The sequence below is a fragment of the Pteropus vampyrus genome, unplaced genomic scaffold, assembly GCF_000151845.1.
Source record: "Pteropus vampyrus isolate Shadow unplaced genomic scaffold, Pvam_2.0 Scaffold21, whole genome shotgun sequence".
NCBI lineage: Eukaryota > Metazoa > Chordata > Mammalia > Chiroptera > Pteropodidae > Pteropus > Pteropus vampyrus.
Genome location: NW_011888802.1, coordinates 12513217 through 12529320, shown reverse-complemented (window position 1 = coordinate 12529320; position 16104 = coordinate 12513217). Strand labels below are relative to the sequence as shown.

Below are 16104 nucleotides of genomic sequence, written 5' to 3'. Positions count from 1 at the left end.
CTTTCTGACTAAAGGGAATTTTCAGTGGAGGCCCCTTTCCACTCCCATTCCACACCCAAGTTCTCTCCTATCTTAGCACACCTTAGGTCATGCTCTTTCCATCAACTAGGCAAATATTTGCCATCTTTTTGCCCTTTTCCACCTCATAGTCCTTGCGGGTGTCATTCCTCCCACCTAAACAACCTCTTCACTCTCCTTCAACCCATGCTCTGCCCTCTTTCCAAATTCTTAGGCCGTGCTTCTGCCTTGAAAACTTGTTAGGCTAACCCTGCCTAAGTCACACTGTCTGGTGACACCCACTGCTCTCTCATCACCACCTGCCTTGTACATGCTCCACGCCACTTGGGTGTGTGCTCGCAGTATTCTGTGGCACTGTGTCACTGTATATACTGTATTCACTTATGTGTATCTTATTAGTCTGCCACCAACCCTAGATTATAAAATGCCCCAGTGGATACCAAACAAAAACTTAGATCAAATTTTAAATCTAAGTAAAGCACTGATAAGGGGTTAAAGATGTTTTTTTCCGATTGGTGAGCAGGACGAAAAGGTACAAAGTAAGAGGATGTCATGATCTAGAGGAAGGAAGACTTGAAGCTGGATTTAGAAAAGAGATTGTGAGATTGCCCTTTGTCTTGAAGACATGTGAGCTTTTACAAGTCATCTTGTATGGACAATCTCAGCCTGGTATCTTCCACGTAGGAGAAAAAATGAGAAAGATCTCATTGGACAAAGAAAGGTCATATAAGTCTTTTTGAAACTCATTTCTTCTGATTTGTCATGTAATGAAAACTTGAAACTACTCTTTTTAATATGTCTTAATTATATGAAAAGGCAGGAGAATACTAGGCTTTGAAAACACGGCGTAATTATTCTAGAAAAGTATTCTTTTACATTGCTGGAGGAGAACCTGCAGTCCCTCATTGATTTACTGCTGTCCTGATTCTGCCTTAACTCCCAGGAGATGTAAAAATCCCATGTTAGGTGTCCACCTGCCACCATCACCATCGAGACCACTGAATTGGTGTATCCCTTGGGTTAGTCTACCTGTGGCTTTCTCCTACTCTTTCTGTTGCCACTAAAGCGAGCAGGAGACGTTTCCAGGACCCATTTCCTGGACCTCAGTTCTGGCTTTCCCCAGCATGTAAGCAGGTCAGTGGGGTAGAGGAAAATCAGCAATTGCAGATGTATCTGTTTCATATTTGTTTGACAGGGAAGAAGGGGCCTTTCCAGGGCTGTCTATGAGGTACAATAGGCATCTTTCAGCATGGAGTTAAGCTTACCCCCTCAGGCCTGGGTACCAAATTAATACCTTAAGAAAATGGTCTGGGTTAAGATGTACCTTTTGAAGGCTACCATTTAAATCAAATGTCATATCTTATGTCATTTAACCTTTAAGTTCTAGGAGCAGTTCTATAAGCCTAGGCCATGAGTATGCCAGAACTTTTCCTCAATATCTGCTTACCTATAAAACATTATTATCTGTGCCTTGCATTTCCTCTCCTGTCTGTTCCTTTCATCCTTCTTGTCCGCCCTTGTTGCCTGCTCCCTGATCCCCACATGATCTGTGCCTGCTCCACTCACCCATCCTTTGCTTCCTTCTCTATCAGCTCTACCCACCCAGCACCTAGAAACTGCTGTTGCTTTGACCCCCTTTTCCCTCTGAGATGCTGGCTTCCTCACTTTCTGGAGTGTTTTCCTGCCATTGTGCCGGCTTCTATAAATTGCTGTACCCAAACTTAGCCTGTAACCAGAAACTCTAAATGCCTTTTGAAGGAGCACAGACAAATAAATTGGTTCAACAACAACTCAAGGAAAGTGACAGTATGACGAACCAGACACTTCATGTTGCAACATGAATTTCCCCAGATTGGAAAACAACTGTTAAAGAAAGTCTGCAAGAAGTATCGAGCATTGGAAATAGAGACTGAAATTTGAAAACAAACCATTCTATTTTATAGCAGAAGAGCTTGTTTTATTTACTCATTCAGAATACACTGTAGTGCCTTCTGTGTACGAGGCGCTGGTCCAGGCATTGGGGAAACAACGATGAATAAAACAGGCAGAACCCCCTGTCCTAATAATGCCTATATTTTAATTTAAGTTGTGTAAATAAAAAGGAGACAATTGGTCTTTAGCTCCTGGAAGCAAAGAAGGGAGTTTAAAAGGGCAGTCATTACACATATAAATGTGACAAGGTTATCTTACAGGTTCTTAAGACCAACGGCATATTATCAGAAATTTTCTGATTCTTCCTTGTTACTCCAAGTGTGGTCCATGTACCAGTGGCATCAGCATCATCAGAGAGCTGTCAGAAACACAGCATTTCAGACCCCACCCAGAGCTCTTGAGAATATACATTTTAACCAGATCCCTGAGATATTCATGTACATATTAAAGTTTGGGAAGCATTGTTATTATGAGTGTTGGGCTATTTCTGATCTAATGCCATCCAGGTACTCGGGAGCCCTCAACGTCCTAGTAAGTATGCTGATGTGTTTACAAATCAAAGACTCAAGCATTGTTGGAATCTGTAGTGATAAGAACAAACCTTTCCAGTTGTATCCCTCTGATTGACACTTAGAGAGATGGCCGTTGAGTGGTTTCTAGGTCTCACAGTCTCTCTTCAATAAGAGCTGTTTTTTAAATATTTATTTTATAGATTTGCTTGTTATTTTGTGTAAGAGTCCATCTGCACAGAAAGTTTCTCATGTTAAAAAAAAACGAAAAGTTGGAAAGCCACTGAGTTTATGGTATTTAGCAAATTCAGTTTGAACCTCCCAACCCCCACCCCAGGCACTTCGCATTTTGTTATATGTTGCGTATGAAATGTGGTCCATGTTTACAAAGGGTTTATAATCTAGATGTAAATTTAAGGCGAACATACACGAAAAGTAGTTAAACCACGAAATAGATTGTACTGTGATGTATTCTGAGATACCCAGATTCCAGGGGGAGTCTAGAAGCAAGCTAAAACAATCTCTCATCAAAGTGTCAGAAAAACTGCCTTTAAACATGAAAATTGCTTATATCTTTTCTGAGAGTATACTGCGTCTTGCTTTAGGCCCTTCTTGGTTGCAGGGCCTCCTTAGTCCTCATTACTAAAAGTAAAACTGGAAATTGGAGGCAGGCTCTGGGCAACAGAAAATGTGTCAGCAGAAAGCAGTAATATAAAACCATAGTGTTTAGGAGTGTAGGAGTGCATCCTGAGTAATCTTAAGGAGCCCCAAAAGACATTGCCCTGTTTAAAAACAGTTAAACCATTGCTGCTCAAAATATTAGTTCTGGGGTTGTTAAGAAAGGATGTATTTATTATGTTCTGTATCTTTTGTTTAAGAAAACAGAAGTTTGTAATCCACATGAAAAAATTTATGCAAAAATGACTAAAATAAAGATAAAGAGTTTTGTTACTTAAAAGGGTAATTAGTAATTTGGAAATTTTACTTTATAAAATCCATCTAATTTTAGTAAGCACTCTCGGACCTATGATAATTGTTCTGATCAAGGCTTGGGTTGCTAGGGACAGAATCTACCTATGTTAGTTCAAATGAGGAGGGCTTGATTAAGAGGAAACGGCATCTCATGGAACAAGGGTGACTTTCCTGGCAAACAGCTGGAGCTGCTGTCATAGGGCATGTACCTAAGCTCCTTTGCCTTTCATCTTTGCTTTGGATGATGAGTCTGCTCCACTCTCTTGCTTCTCTCATGGCCTCTTGAGAAGGGGAATCTGAATGACTTGATGATTAGTCAGTGGTTTAACTCCCCCCTGGGCATCTTTGGTCAATTAGCTGTGGCAAGGGCTGTGGAGGCTTCCTAAGAGGGCAGCACAATTATCCCAGGCCTGTTCTGTAAAAACAGAGAAGTTCAAGTGAATGGAGATTGCCTGGGAGCTACATTTGTCAGCCAGTGTTTTACAGAGGAGAGAGGGGTAAGGCTGAGCAGATAGGTGGAGCTGAGCAGGGACTGAGGACGTTCTTGGTGGGTGAATAGAAGAAAGAATAGGCTCCCATCAGAAAAAGTATATACAGTCAGGATTGATGCTAGGAAGGCTAAGTAGGTATTCTTTCTGTCTCTTCTCACTATTCCTAAAAATCTTGATAGATTTGATTTGATAGACAAACTAATGAGGATATCAATGAGATTATTTTAAAGGACAAGTTAAGTTCTGCTGATTATTATGTGACATAAAGATAACTCAAAAGTGACTTGAAAGTTTTCATGCTGGGTGTTTGGGCAGAGGTCTAACGTAGAGTTTGAGAAGTTGGGCGTGGGTAGTGGTGGGTTAACTTCAAAGGAATCTGCTCAATTTAGATGTGTTGAGTTTAAGATGTTTTGTAGGACAGCCAAGTGCACAAGGAAGTCCTTGGCAGTTTGGAAGTGGAGATAAGATTTGTGATGTGTAAGCAAACAGGAAGTCATTGTAACAAAATGAGTGAAGATGAAAAGAACCAGATAAAGAAAAGAAAAGAACCAAAAAAAAAAAAAAAAGAGCTAGTAAAGGATATTGAAAGAAGTTATTCTGAAAAGTGGGGTGTCTCAGGTGTTGCCCCTCTGCCGTGTGGGAATCCCAGGATGGCTTGTCAGTAGCACCCGCCCTATTATAAAATATTATTGTATCACCCTGACTAAGGTGGGACCTTGCATTCTCCTATCTATCACAATGACTGTAGTCTACAAAGGGATTTGAACGTTTGTTAGCTGCAGAACCCTTTCTTCAAAGGCTGTCTGTATTTGAATGACCAGATGGATGTAAGGGGCTCTGTTCATGAGGAGGCTGGTGGGAGGGGATGGGCAGTAAGGGAGAAAGGTGGCGTGTCGAGCTGGGTGAAGTTGGCCTCCATTTCCTCTTCTGCTTCATTCTTCAAGGAGACCTCTGCAAAGTCTCAATCTTCACAAGACAAAGTTAGGAAGTTATTAGACCTAGTGAACTTCAGAGCCCTAAAATCTCATAATGATAATATGAGATTGATATGATAATAACGCCTTGCATGTGTGTGCTACCTTACAGTTTAGAAGGTATCTTCATAAGCATGATATCTTTTATCCTCATAATCCTTTCTCCTGTGAGGTAGTTGAGACAAACATTATCATCTCTGTTTTACAAATAAGAGATTTTCATCCAGTGGAGGTTGGATGAGTTGCCTAAAGGGCTGTTGCTACTGAGTGCCAGAGGAGGACAAGGACTTTGTGGTTTTTCTGGTGATGCTTTCATAATTCCTATTGTCTTTTTCATGACATTTTTTTTTGAGCAGCCACCATATAGATGACCTACTCTAACAGCTCTTGCTCCTGTTCTTACTCTGGTCTAAATTGAAATTAGTTGGTGTAGAATCATGTAGAAAGTCCAGGCTTACTTGAGTTCCTTGACAGCTCTCTCGTGCACACAGTGATCCTTTTCAGCCCAGTGGCCATCTCCAGGCTCCACTAAGCACCCTCTCCTTTGGACCAGCTTTGTGCCATCATGTGTCATCGTTCCTGGAAGGTACAGGTCATTCTCTGCTCTTTTGGAGAGATTTTGTCCTCCTTTCGATAGGCTGCTTGGAATTAGATTTCACCTGTCACTAGAACAGTAGTTCTTCTACTTATTCTCCTCACCTCTCCCCTGCACGTTCCCCGGCCTCAGAGCTCAGCTCAGACCCAGCATTTCTGGCTTCAGATTCTCTAGGGCTATCAAACCAACAGCCAAATCTTACCAAAAGAGTTGGGTTCTAGAACCATCAGTGAAGCTAAATATGGGTACATATAAAGAAGTTCACAGTATCGAAGAGTCCACAAGATACATATGCTCTTACCCTAAGGTTGGGTGTGATATGGCCTGAAATAGGGTCTTTTTTGCTGGTACCTAAGACCACTTCCATGCTAGAGAATGTGGCTCAAAAGGAAGGAACTACTGACATACTCTACATCATGGATGAATCTTAAAAAAGTTAGGCTAAGTGAAAGAAGCCAGACACAGAGACCCCATAATGTACGATTTCATGTTTATGATATGTACTGAAAAGGCAGATTTATAGAGAAAGTAAATCGATTTACTGAGGCTGGGGGTGGGAAATAGGGAGTCACTATAAATGGCATAGGGGTCTTGTGGAGGGATAAAAATGTCTTAAAATTTATTTTGTGGTAATGATTGCATCACTCAGTTAAGTTACTAAAATTCATTGAATTGTATACCTGCAATGAGTGAATTTTATGAGATGTAAAATATACCTCAATATTTCGATATGTAAATATATCCCTTGTTTTTGAAGAAAAAGGAATGGGGCCCAAACTAGACTTCTAAGTTTTAAATTACAGTTTGATTATAAATAAGCTGAGGAATCCTAGATATGGGAGAGGTGTCAGAATTCTAGGGTGACCGACTCCAGCTTAGATTGTAGTATCAGTTCTTAAAATATGGTCAGTAATGAATTCGTATGTTGACAAGAAGTTTGGTGGCATGTTTCATAATATTTTCTGTCTTGTGGACAAGATAGAATAGTATGAACCAGAGCAGTTAAAATGACCGTGAGTGGTTCTCTGATAGTATGGACCCCAAGGGGTACCTCCCTCTATCTCACTCCTCCTCCCCCTTCCACCTCCCTTCACCCCATTCCTCCTCTCCCCCTCTCTTCCCAATTGTTCTCTCTGTCTCCCCTTTCTTTACTTAAAAAAAAAAAAGGTAATGCATAGTCGTTGTAGAAAAATAAGAACATTAAAGAAAAAATTAAAATTGCACATACTACATTATCGACTTGTTGTAGACTTGTTTGTGTCCAAAAAATCTGATCACCAGAATTTACTGTTGGCTTCGTGATTGGATATATCCTGTGTAGAATGGAGAGATGGTGTTACCACTTTACTTCCAGGTGATCAAATAATACCTGGGGTATTGGTTTTAATCCTGGGCACAAAGCATTAACTGAGACTGGCCATCTAAGTCTGGGCTGGAGACAATGGCCAAGATAGGACACCATGCCTTATGAAGGATAATTGGGGCACCAAGGACTAGTTGATTGTGAGAAGTCTGGAAAGGATTTGATTAGCTTTCTTCAAGCATTTGAAGGGCTGTTGTGTCAAGAGAAATTAGATTTACTCCATGTGGTTATCAGGACAGAATAAGCAGCAGAGGTTGGATGATCAAGGAAGGCAAGATTCGGTTTAGTGTAAGAAAGCCTTGTCTAGCAGAACAGCCTGAAAATGGACTGGGTCTCCCCTGTTTACAGTGAATCCCCCTTCCTTCTACATCCCTGGAGATATTCCAGCAGGTGCCAAATGTCATTTGGGTCGAGAGGCATGGCATGTGTGTGAAGGGAATTCATCGTAAGGATTTGATTTGGAGACCATTGAGAAAACTTTGACTATGAGGCCGTGAACTTGAAATGACAGCTCTGATTACAACAGTCTATTGCAAAACCAGATGAAATATTCTGCAAATATCATTCATTCTCTTGTTTCTTAGAGCAAGCAATTAACTATTAAACCTTTTAATCTAACATTTTCTACACTAAGCTTATTGATGAATAAAATTTTATATATATGTTTTTTACTATCTTTGACATTCAGTTCAGTGATTGTAGTAGCTATGCAGGGAGATGGGTTTTCTCAGTAGTGTTTTCCTTGTATTTTACCTACCTAGCACTGTTGGCTACCTAGCTTATTTACCTTCCTAGCACTGTTACCTAACCATGGGTGTCTTAGACCTTAAGACTCCCACATTATTATCTCTGCATAGCTTTTTTCATGTTTTTTTGTTTTTAATTTGAAGATCGTTTTCAACATTTTTTAAGCTGAACCATATTTGCAATGCTTCTGAATCCTGCCTATGTTAAAAAGTTGTACTTTTCTGTTGAAGAAATAACAAGCAGTTAAACCATCCTTAACATTTTTCACGTGTATTTTTCTTATTTTGCTCTTGATATTTTGAGAAGGTAAAACATAACTAGGTAGGCCACAGAATTCATCAGGATATGTGAAAAATTGCCCATCTGATGTTAATTTTTCTCAAGGACAACTGAGTGAATAATAACCAGGCCTCTTGTCTCTCAAAACCTGGTCTGAGAAATAGCAGAAAGGGCATCGCCTGAGAGCTTGGTAGAAATGCGGGATCTCCAGCTCCACTCTAAAGTTGCTGAATCAGAATCTACATTGTAACTAGTCGACCATGGGATAGCACAGTGCCCAGCAGTAGACTTTCTCAGGTGACATGCAGCAGATCCACGGGTAATAGTAATTATCTCACCTTGGGTTTTTTTTGTTTGTTTTGTTTTATTTTGGTTTTGAGCACCTGTTTACGTGTCTGGCATGTCTGGCATTGTGACTCGGTTCTTTCACATGCATGAGCCCATTTAATCCTCCGAATTACCCTCTAAAGGAGGTATTATTAGAGGCTCAGAAAAGTTATTACAGGGCCTGCCAAAGGTGTCACTGAGAGATGGTTTCTGGAGTCTGTGTTTTCTAAGTCTGAGAAAGGAAAATTGAGGCCCAGCTTGTAATAGTGTGGCCTGGCCAAGCGCGAAAGCCTCAGATTGCCCCAGCTCCTCGCTCAGGCACACCCTACGCTTCCTGGCTGAGCCCAGGTGCCATGTGGGAGGATTTCAGAGGCAGCATTTCTCCAGCAGTGGAAGCTCAGCCTCTGACCATTTCTCCAGCAGTGGAAACTCAGCCTTTGTGGCCCGGTTGTGGCTTGGTAGGAAGGGCCTCCAGAGAAAGTCACCTCTGACAAATGTTGGGAACAGCACGGAGAAGCTCCACATCCACCTCATTTGCAGTTAGGTTTCCTAAAGCATCAATTACAGTTTAGGGCCTAGATAAACACATTTCTCAGGAGTTGCCTATACCAAAATAAGCTGTGTATGTGTGTGCATGTGTGTGTGTGTAGCTTCAATTTTTTTTTTAATTAAATCATTTGAAAGACAATCTTTATTAGAAATTAGTTCTGACCTTTCGATTCTGAAGCCTTTAGGATATAATGTTTTCTTGGATTCTGGGGCAGGGGTGGGGCACGGAGAAAATCTGTAATAAATGATCTTTAATCAGTAAATAATATTTCCGTTTTCCTTCCTATATTCCTCTTCTTGGATGTTTAGGAGTAAGTCTGTGTTTGTTGTACCCAGTGCACCTCTGAGAATAACGACTTACTACTCTGGTAGTAAACTCACAATTTGAAAATGACGATTCTAAATTTTTCCAAAATGAGAAGTGCTGTGAACCATCCTGGGGGGAAAAAATAGAAGTTAAAATTACATTTATTTAACAAGTATCACTTAGCAAAATTAATTCTGATAACTGAAGCAAAATTGGCGTAACAATTAGGATTAATTTATGTAATTTGCAATTGCTTATTTACCTACCTAGCACTCAGGTTGAAGTTTTAGATGGGATCTAAAAGGAGAGAAACTTCTAAAATCCACCGACATTTCCCAGTAACTGTAACAAGATTATTTTCCCTCCTTTTGAAATCAGGGCCAAATTTCAGCTCCCCGCCCACTGCCATTTGGTGGTATTTTGTTTCTCTTTAGGTATCATCTATTTTCTTTTTCTTTACCACTGACATTGGCTTACTTCATATGAATGCATAATATATTAAATATATATGCATTTAAAATATTGTCTTGATTCGTTTGTGGATTGTGTCTCTTAAAGGGTCTGTCTGGCGGAAATGAATAATTTCTCGTATCCTATTCTTGCAGGAAGAATTTTAAATCGTTTCTCCAAAGACATTGGACATATAGATGACTTGCTGCCCCTGACAGTTCTAGATTTCATCCAGGTAATGTCAAGTTCTTAAACAGAAAACAAAAGTTTCCAATTTTCCAGGGCCCTCTCATGGAGACTAAGGGTGGGCCTTTCAGCCTGGTGATGTGTCATGTTATCTTAATAAAAGGTCATGTTTGTCAAAGAAAGGTGTGGTGATGATTTGGAGGCTAAGTTAACATGAGTAATACCTCGTGTGTAGGAGTGGCTACACAGTCATGTCAAGGTTGGTTCGAAGCAGCTACATGCTTGGTAAGTGGTTCTCCATCTGCCTTCCAGGTATCTGGCGTGGAGTTCACTTGAACACATTTCATAATATAGAAACAATCACCTCTCACGGAAAGATAGCCTAGATTAACTAAATTATGCATTGTATTACCACAAAGGAAAAATATTTACTGCACCGTTTTTTTTTTTTTTGTGGATAAAACCAGGTGTGGTTACTTACAAAGAAAAGATTAGTAATAATAAGGTGAAAATAATACTTTGTTAACAAGGACAATAGAGAGCAGTTATTGCAGATGCAAAGCCTTTAAAGGCAAGTCCATTTAAACCAATAATTTGAGTACAGGATCAAAGTCATCTCAGAAAATGTCTTTTTTGTTTTTCTGGGCAGCTTTTCTTTCACATGTTGATTGCTCTAAGTCTTAAGGTGTCTTTTTAAAGGAAAACCAACAATCCCACAGAAATACCTTTTATAAAGCATTTGTTTTGTCTGTGAACTTGAGGTTTTAAAGAATAATGTTGGGTCATCTCATCTCTCATCTCCTCATTCAGTATTGTTGCTCATGTGGGATGTTTTTTCTGTTGTTTAATTCTGTCTACTTTTCAGTGATTCAGGCTGGGGAACTTCTTTATTTCCAAGTGTTTATTTTGGAAATGAAATGCATTAATCAAAAGCTTCACATGTTCTAAAATTGCAGCTGCTGTTGCTAATACTTCATGAACCTTTTTTACTTTCATAAGTGCCAGTTTACAGCAGTCTAATCACGAAGTCATTTTAAAGCCAGGAAGTAGAAATGCTACAGTTGGAGTGTGCAGTTATGGCTTGATCCTGATGCTCCCCCTCCCAACCCCCACCACATACACTTTCTAATTTCTTCTGGGGCCACTGTTATAAAAGGAGACGGAATTACTTAATTTGGAAAATTAGCTATGTCCGAAAAATCAGTAATAGGCCTGGGATGATTACAGGCTTTCCTCTTAGTCACACAGAAATGCAGCAGTGAATATCTGACTGCAAACAGCATAGCCCATGGGCAAAGGCATCCAGTGTTTACCAGTGTGAGGTAAGCTGAGACTCAGGCAGAGTCCTTTTACCGCAAACAAAGATGTCTGATTTTTTTTCTTTTCTACAAACTTATTTTTTATATGTGTCCTGCTGGGTTTAGCTATGTTATTTATCCCCAAGAAGCAATCTTTTATTAAAGCAGTGTCACATTGGACGTGATTGTTAATTAGTTTGAGAAGATTTTGTGAAAGTTTCCGTTTCATTGCAACTGCAAGCTAGGCCATGGTTGAGTTTCTAAAGCTGGCTGGCCTGTGCTTAGCACATAGTTAGCTCTCATTATTACAATCCCTCACATATTTTTGCATGACAGATGGAGAGACAGGGATAGATGCTACCTGCTTTCAGTATAAAACATCCTCAGCCTGAGGAGAGACAATTCTAGTCTGCTGTTCTTTAACCTGAGAGACAAGGGTCTTTTTATTATCCCCTCGCTTAATCTTGGAGAACCTTATCATTGTTGAATACCAGTAGTCCCAATTAGCTGATTTTTTGAATCTAATAGCAAAGGTAAAGCTCGCTATTATTGTTTCCAAGAAAGGAGCTTTGTAATAAAGAATAACTCAGTTATCAATTATGATAGAGATCTATTGTCACTTGTTTTGTTTGCAGGTGTCTTTAATAAGGCTTTCCATAATCCCTTCAGGAAGAAATATTTTCTCTTTTAAAAATAGTATTAGCTAAATATAAAAGCTCTGATCCCTGCCATTGTTGTTGATTCTTTGAGGGACATTTCCCAACATTCATTGTTTAAATGGTTGTCAGGAGGAATCAAGTGAAACTTCATAAACAAAGCAGTAACTGGTTCATCTTACTTTGTGTGCAGAAGCCTTTCTCCAGAGGATTTGCATTCGATGAGTGGGCTTTTGACTGAGGTATCACAGGGATCATTTTGAAGTATTTGGGCCTGTTGCTATATTAACAAGAGAAGATTTTTATTAAAGCCACAAAAATGGATTTAACCTGACCTCAAATAAAGGCCAACAAAAATCAAAATGTAAATAGATTTTTTTTTTTAAGTTGGATAGGACTCTGTAAGGACAAAAACAACCTGGTGGTGTTCTGGGATTCTTAATGGAATCATGTAAACTTAAAATAAACACTATTATGGTAAGCACATAAAATGAAAACTAATTTTCCAAATCAAATACATTATATTCAATTCATTTTCCCCAATCAACCAAATGTTTAAAACCTGTTAGTTATAACAGCCATCTTCTGGAAATTAATTAGAAGCCTATTAGCTCTGCTAGCTGAGCCGAATGAAGAGGGTTGCTCGTTACATTTCTAAATAGGCTCCTGAATTAAAGCGCAGCAAGGTCAAAATGACAATCAGCTTGATTCACCTCATGGCTGTGCTTAAGTGGTTGATCTAGTTTTGGGGTTTTTTGGGGGGATGGTGGTAGGATGGTTAGTGTTTTGAAAGAAATTGAATCTGCTTTGACTCACTCCTCTAATAAATTTTTAAAGTTGAAGTACTAGTCAGGTAAAACATGCAGGTATTATGAGTATAATCTCTGTGTATAATAGCACCCTCTCAATTGCATGGGAATCTGAACTGGAAATGACTTTTAGGCATCTTTTCTAGCTCATGAAACTCTTCCAAAAAAAGTTTTGTTAGCCTTTTTTGGAATGGAGAGGATAAAACATCGCCTGTCTGCCTTTGCTTTTAATGTCATTAGCAAAACCTGCTACTGACATCAGGAGGCCCTCAATTTTAATGTCTCTCATCAGATTTTCTGGGTAACAATCCGAAGTTTGGAGAAGCTCATGGACTGTGAGTCCTTCTAAACCTAACAGCTGAGTTAATTGAAGCAACAGAGTTTTAAAAGGGCTGGGAATTTCCTTGTGAAGAAGTTACCCTTAGTGTTATCTCGCAGGAGATGTGGTCCTTATCCACCTATCATCTGTTATTCTTAACTGGAAAGAACATGGCAGGATATATGATAACATATAGGATGCAAACTGATAATCCAAAGTTTAGGTGCCTTCATCAACGGGGAATTAAGCTTCCCATTTATCAGAATATTCAAACTAAGATGGTCTTGTTTAATGTTTTTCTCCCTACTACTAAAGATATGCATAGGCTTATGCTTTTCTGGAGAATTAAAATCAAATAGATACAGAACTAATGTAAATTGCATTTATCCATGTGAACTTTTAAACCAGAGTGTGCATGTTTGATTTATTTTTCTGTAAGACAATGATAGTTTTGTTGGTTTTGTAAGTAAGAGTTCATAAATGTGGACCATTAGGTTAGAACTTGATTGTTTCCAGTTGAGTCTGATGCTGAGGAACTGGGGAGAGACCTGAGAGAGAATGCAACCCTTCATTTGTGCCATAGTGGCTAGAGTTGGTGCACTATGGAGAAGCAAGTCAGAAACCAGGGACAGATTTTATTACACTGCTGACTAAATGACTGATATAAGAAAATTCTGTTTCAAATGTGAGCAAATTTGCTGGCCACATAGAGGTTATTTACCTAACTTTGTTCCTTGGACGTCAACGGAAGATTAGTATTTGTGTGGACATTTGTGGGTTTTGTTTATTTTTTGTTTTGTTTTGTTTGGATAGTTAACTATCCATATCCATGCTAATGCAATATGGTGACACAGCTAATTTTGAAAATGCGTGTCATTTACCGTTGTCCTGCTTTAGAGTTAGAAAGAACAGTGGGGCTAATATTGGAGATTTTGGAACCTGAATGGAACACAGATGTGGATGAAGAAAGGTCAATTTTTAACCAACGAGGCATTTTGGAAGAGTAGGCCAGAGTGAGGGAAGTTTCTGAATATATCATAGGAAATAATTTATACAATACAAAATAACAAGTCTACAGGTTACCTCAGGGTTGCCCTGGGCTTATCAGATGAGTTAGCCAATGACTCGCAGTACATATATGGCTTATCAAAGTGGTGTTCAAACGTGTTTTGTTTGTCTGCTTGTCAAAAATCATAAAAGCCTTGAGTATTAATAATATTTTTAAAACCAAGTTATTATTAAGCTAGAACATAGTTCTTCACACATAAAAATGAAATAGAAATACAAATACAAATAGTATAAAGATCTTTATCTAGACCTAAGACATGAGAAATCAGTGAGGAGAAATTTTTTTCACTAGACTTTGGCCTTCAAACCATAGTGTATATTGGTAAACAAAGAAATGAAAACATAGAGGCAATCATTAAAATTCACATTTTTAAGTGTTTGACTGACTTTCTAATACCATGGCACAAATACCAGCAGCATAAATCTAGTCTTTGATTTTCTTGAGAAAGATTTATTTAATTAATAGAGGTGCCATGCCTATGTAATATTCGCAATGTTTTAACAATAATATGTTTTAATTTTAATTTTATTCATGATCAAAATTAACGATTAATAATTTTAATAATACAGATATATTTGTAATATTTGATGGGCAGATGTGTTGTTTTGTGAATATATTTACAACTAGATATATAATGGGAAATCTTGAAATTTCTCCCAAAAGAAAAGCATTATTCTTATTATACACTTGTGATATATGGATTTGTAATTCAGTATTTCTCATTCCTATGACATCGTCCTTTTTGTTTTTTTCCACCAATCTTTTATTAAACTCTTACTATGTGCTGGGATGTAAGGATGAAAAAGATGGAGCCTTTATCTTCATTTATCTGACAAGCATTTATTGTGTCCTGTGTGCTAGGCACCATATTGAATGAAATTTAATTCCCTTCTTCCATATGGCACTCTTTTCTGGTAGAGACAGATAAAAAGTCAGCAATTACAATGCTGTGTGATAAGTTTTGATAGGAAGGTTACTGTGTGGGAGAATGGATAAGGCTTTAGCATGAGACAAATCTGATTTCCAACCCCAGCTCTGCCATTCATTTCAAAGTTGTGAGACCTCCAGGTGGAGGCCCCCTGCAGGTAGTTGGAAGTATGGGTCTGGTGTAGAAGAGAGAAACCTAGGCTGAGAGTAGAGCCTGCATATTTGTCACTGAGCAAGCAGTAGTTGAATCTGTGAGGATGGTTAAGATTGTCCAGAGAGAGTGAAGCATTTTAGGGGCCAGGATCAGAACTCTGTGGAAGCCTTGATATTTACAGAGAAAACAGAGACAGAAGCCAAGCAGAGGAGACATAGAATGAACAGCAAGAGGGGAAAATCAGTGTTGGAGAAACCAAAGGAAGATAGGTATGTTAAATGCAAAGGGAAGGGTAGACAGAAAGTTGTCATTTGGATTTGGGGATTAGGAGGTGTCTAATCCAGAGCAGGTTTAGGACAGAAGGAGGCCAGATTACAAAGGCTGAAAATCAAAGAGGAGCAGAGAAAGTTGAGAAGAGGGCAGACTACTCTTTGAAGGAGTGTGACTCAAAGAGGACAGGCCCATTTGGAATGCAGGGTCTACTGAGCTGCCACTGGGTTGTTTGGGTTTGTTAGTTTATGTGTATGATGGTGGTGGTAGATGGTAGATCCCTCTGTCTCTCCCACCTTTCAATAAACAGGGATTAGAGTTGTGGTCCTGAGGTACAGTGGTGAGTAAGGAGAGGAAGAAATCTTGAAATTCATCCCTTGCTGTGTTGGAATGCTGACGTGCCGCACAGGAAGTCCTGGAAGGTGAACAGGGGGTAGGAGCTAAAGGCAGTTAGGGAGCCTGATCCAGGAGGACTGCAAAGCTTCTAGGAAGTGACCTTTGATCCAAGATGAGAGGAGAAGACCACTATGGATGATGAGGCAGAAAGTGCTGTTTGAAGCCAAGTTTCCACTTGGGAACCGTTCTCTTCTCTGTGTTGTCAGCTAAGAGTAGGGATCAGAAGGGGAAGGAGCTTAAAGGGAGTTGTTCAGTTTTGTTTAAAAGGGTATAGTTAGTGTCAAGTGTGTATGAACTCATTTTTAATGATTCTATGTATCCTTGGTGTATTTCATAATGCTTAAAAGATACTTGATCATTTTCATTTTAATTTTTATTAAACTTCTGAAGCGTTTATTCTATATACTTTTCCTCAGCTTATTCCTTCCCATTCCCTTAAATGAGAGCTCAGATAATTTATTTAACACTTTATAAGAAAGACTTGCCTTTTATTATTTCTTTGTTTAC

At 39.0% G+C, this 16104-nt stretch overlaps 1 protein-coding gene across 1 annotated transcript in view; it reads left to right on the top strand.

Moving 5' to 3' along the window:
- The window catches only part of ABCC4 (ATP binding cassette subfamily C member 4), a 230511-nt gene that overhangs the window by 139982 nt on the left and 74425 nt on the right, over nucleotides 1-16104 (top strand). Inside the window, exon 22 of the mRNA XM_023528014.1 lies at nucleotides 9669-9748. Coding sequence (XP_023383782.1) covers nucleotides 9669-9748 — 80 coding nt within the window. The remainder of the gene's footprint in view (nucleotides 1-9668; nucleotides 9749-16104) is intronic.